At 63.4% G+C, this 355-nt stretch overlaps 1 protein-coding gene across 1 annotated transcript in view; it reads right to left on the minus strand.

The window, feature by feature from the left end:
• Positions 1-246: 246 nt before the first annotated feature.
• LOC104508539 (RNA-binding protein EWS-like) overlaps positions 247-355 on the minus strand; it is a gene marked incomplete at its 3' end in the record, with an annotated part of 12,146 nt that continues 12,037 nt past the window's right edge. The window contains exon 6 of the mRNA XM_010150200.1: positions 247-351. Coding sequence (XP_010148502.1) covers positions 247-351 — 105 coding nt within the window. The remainder of the gene's footprint in view (positions 352-355) is intronic.

Below are 355 nucleotides of genomic sequence, written 5' to 3' on the forward strand. Positions count from 1 at the left end.
GCGTCAGGAGGCAGCAAAAGCTCACTCGAACACACGCCGTAGCGAGGACCTTTCTTAAAAAGGCTCGTCAGCGCTACACCTCGCTGCTGCGGCCTCACCGTCCCTACAGCAAGAGGGGCACCAAGAACCACACTGCCCTCCTCCCGGGACACCAAACCTCCTTTTACATCTGTTCGCTCCCAAATCCCCGGGGAAACCCCCCTTTCGCCCCAGCCAACCCCGAAGCTTGCGGCCAGCCCGCGGTACCTGGTAGGAGGGTAGGAGGGAGGCGCCGTGACGGGCTGCATCGGGTAGCTGGCAGGCACCTGTGGGTAGCTGTAGTTGCTCTGTCCGTACCCCAGGCCGGGCTGGCTGT

This window comes from Eurypyga helias, unplaced genomic scaffold (assembly GCF_000690775.1).
Source record: "Eurypyga helias isolate BGI_N326 unplaced genomic scaffold, ASM69077v1 scaffold30340, whole genome shotgun sequence".
Taxonomy (NCBI): domain Eukaryota; kingdom Metazoa; phylum Chordata; class Aves; order Eurypygiformes; family Eurypygidae; genus Eurypyga; species Eurypyga helias.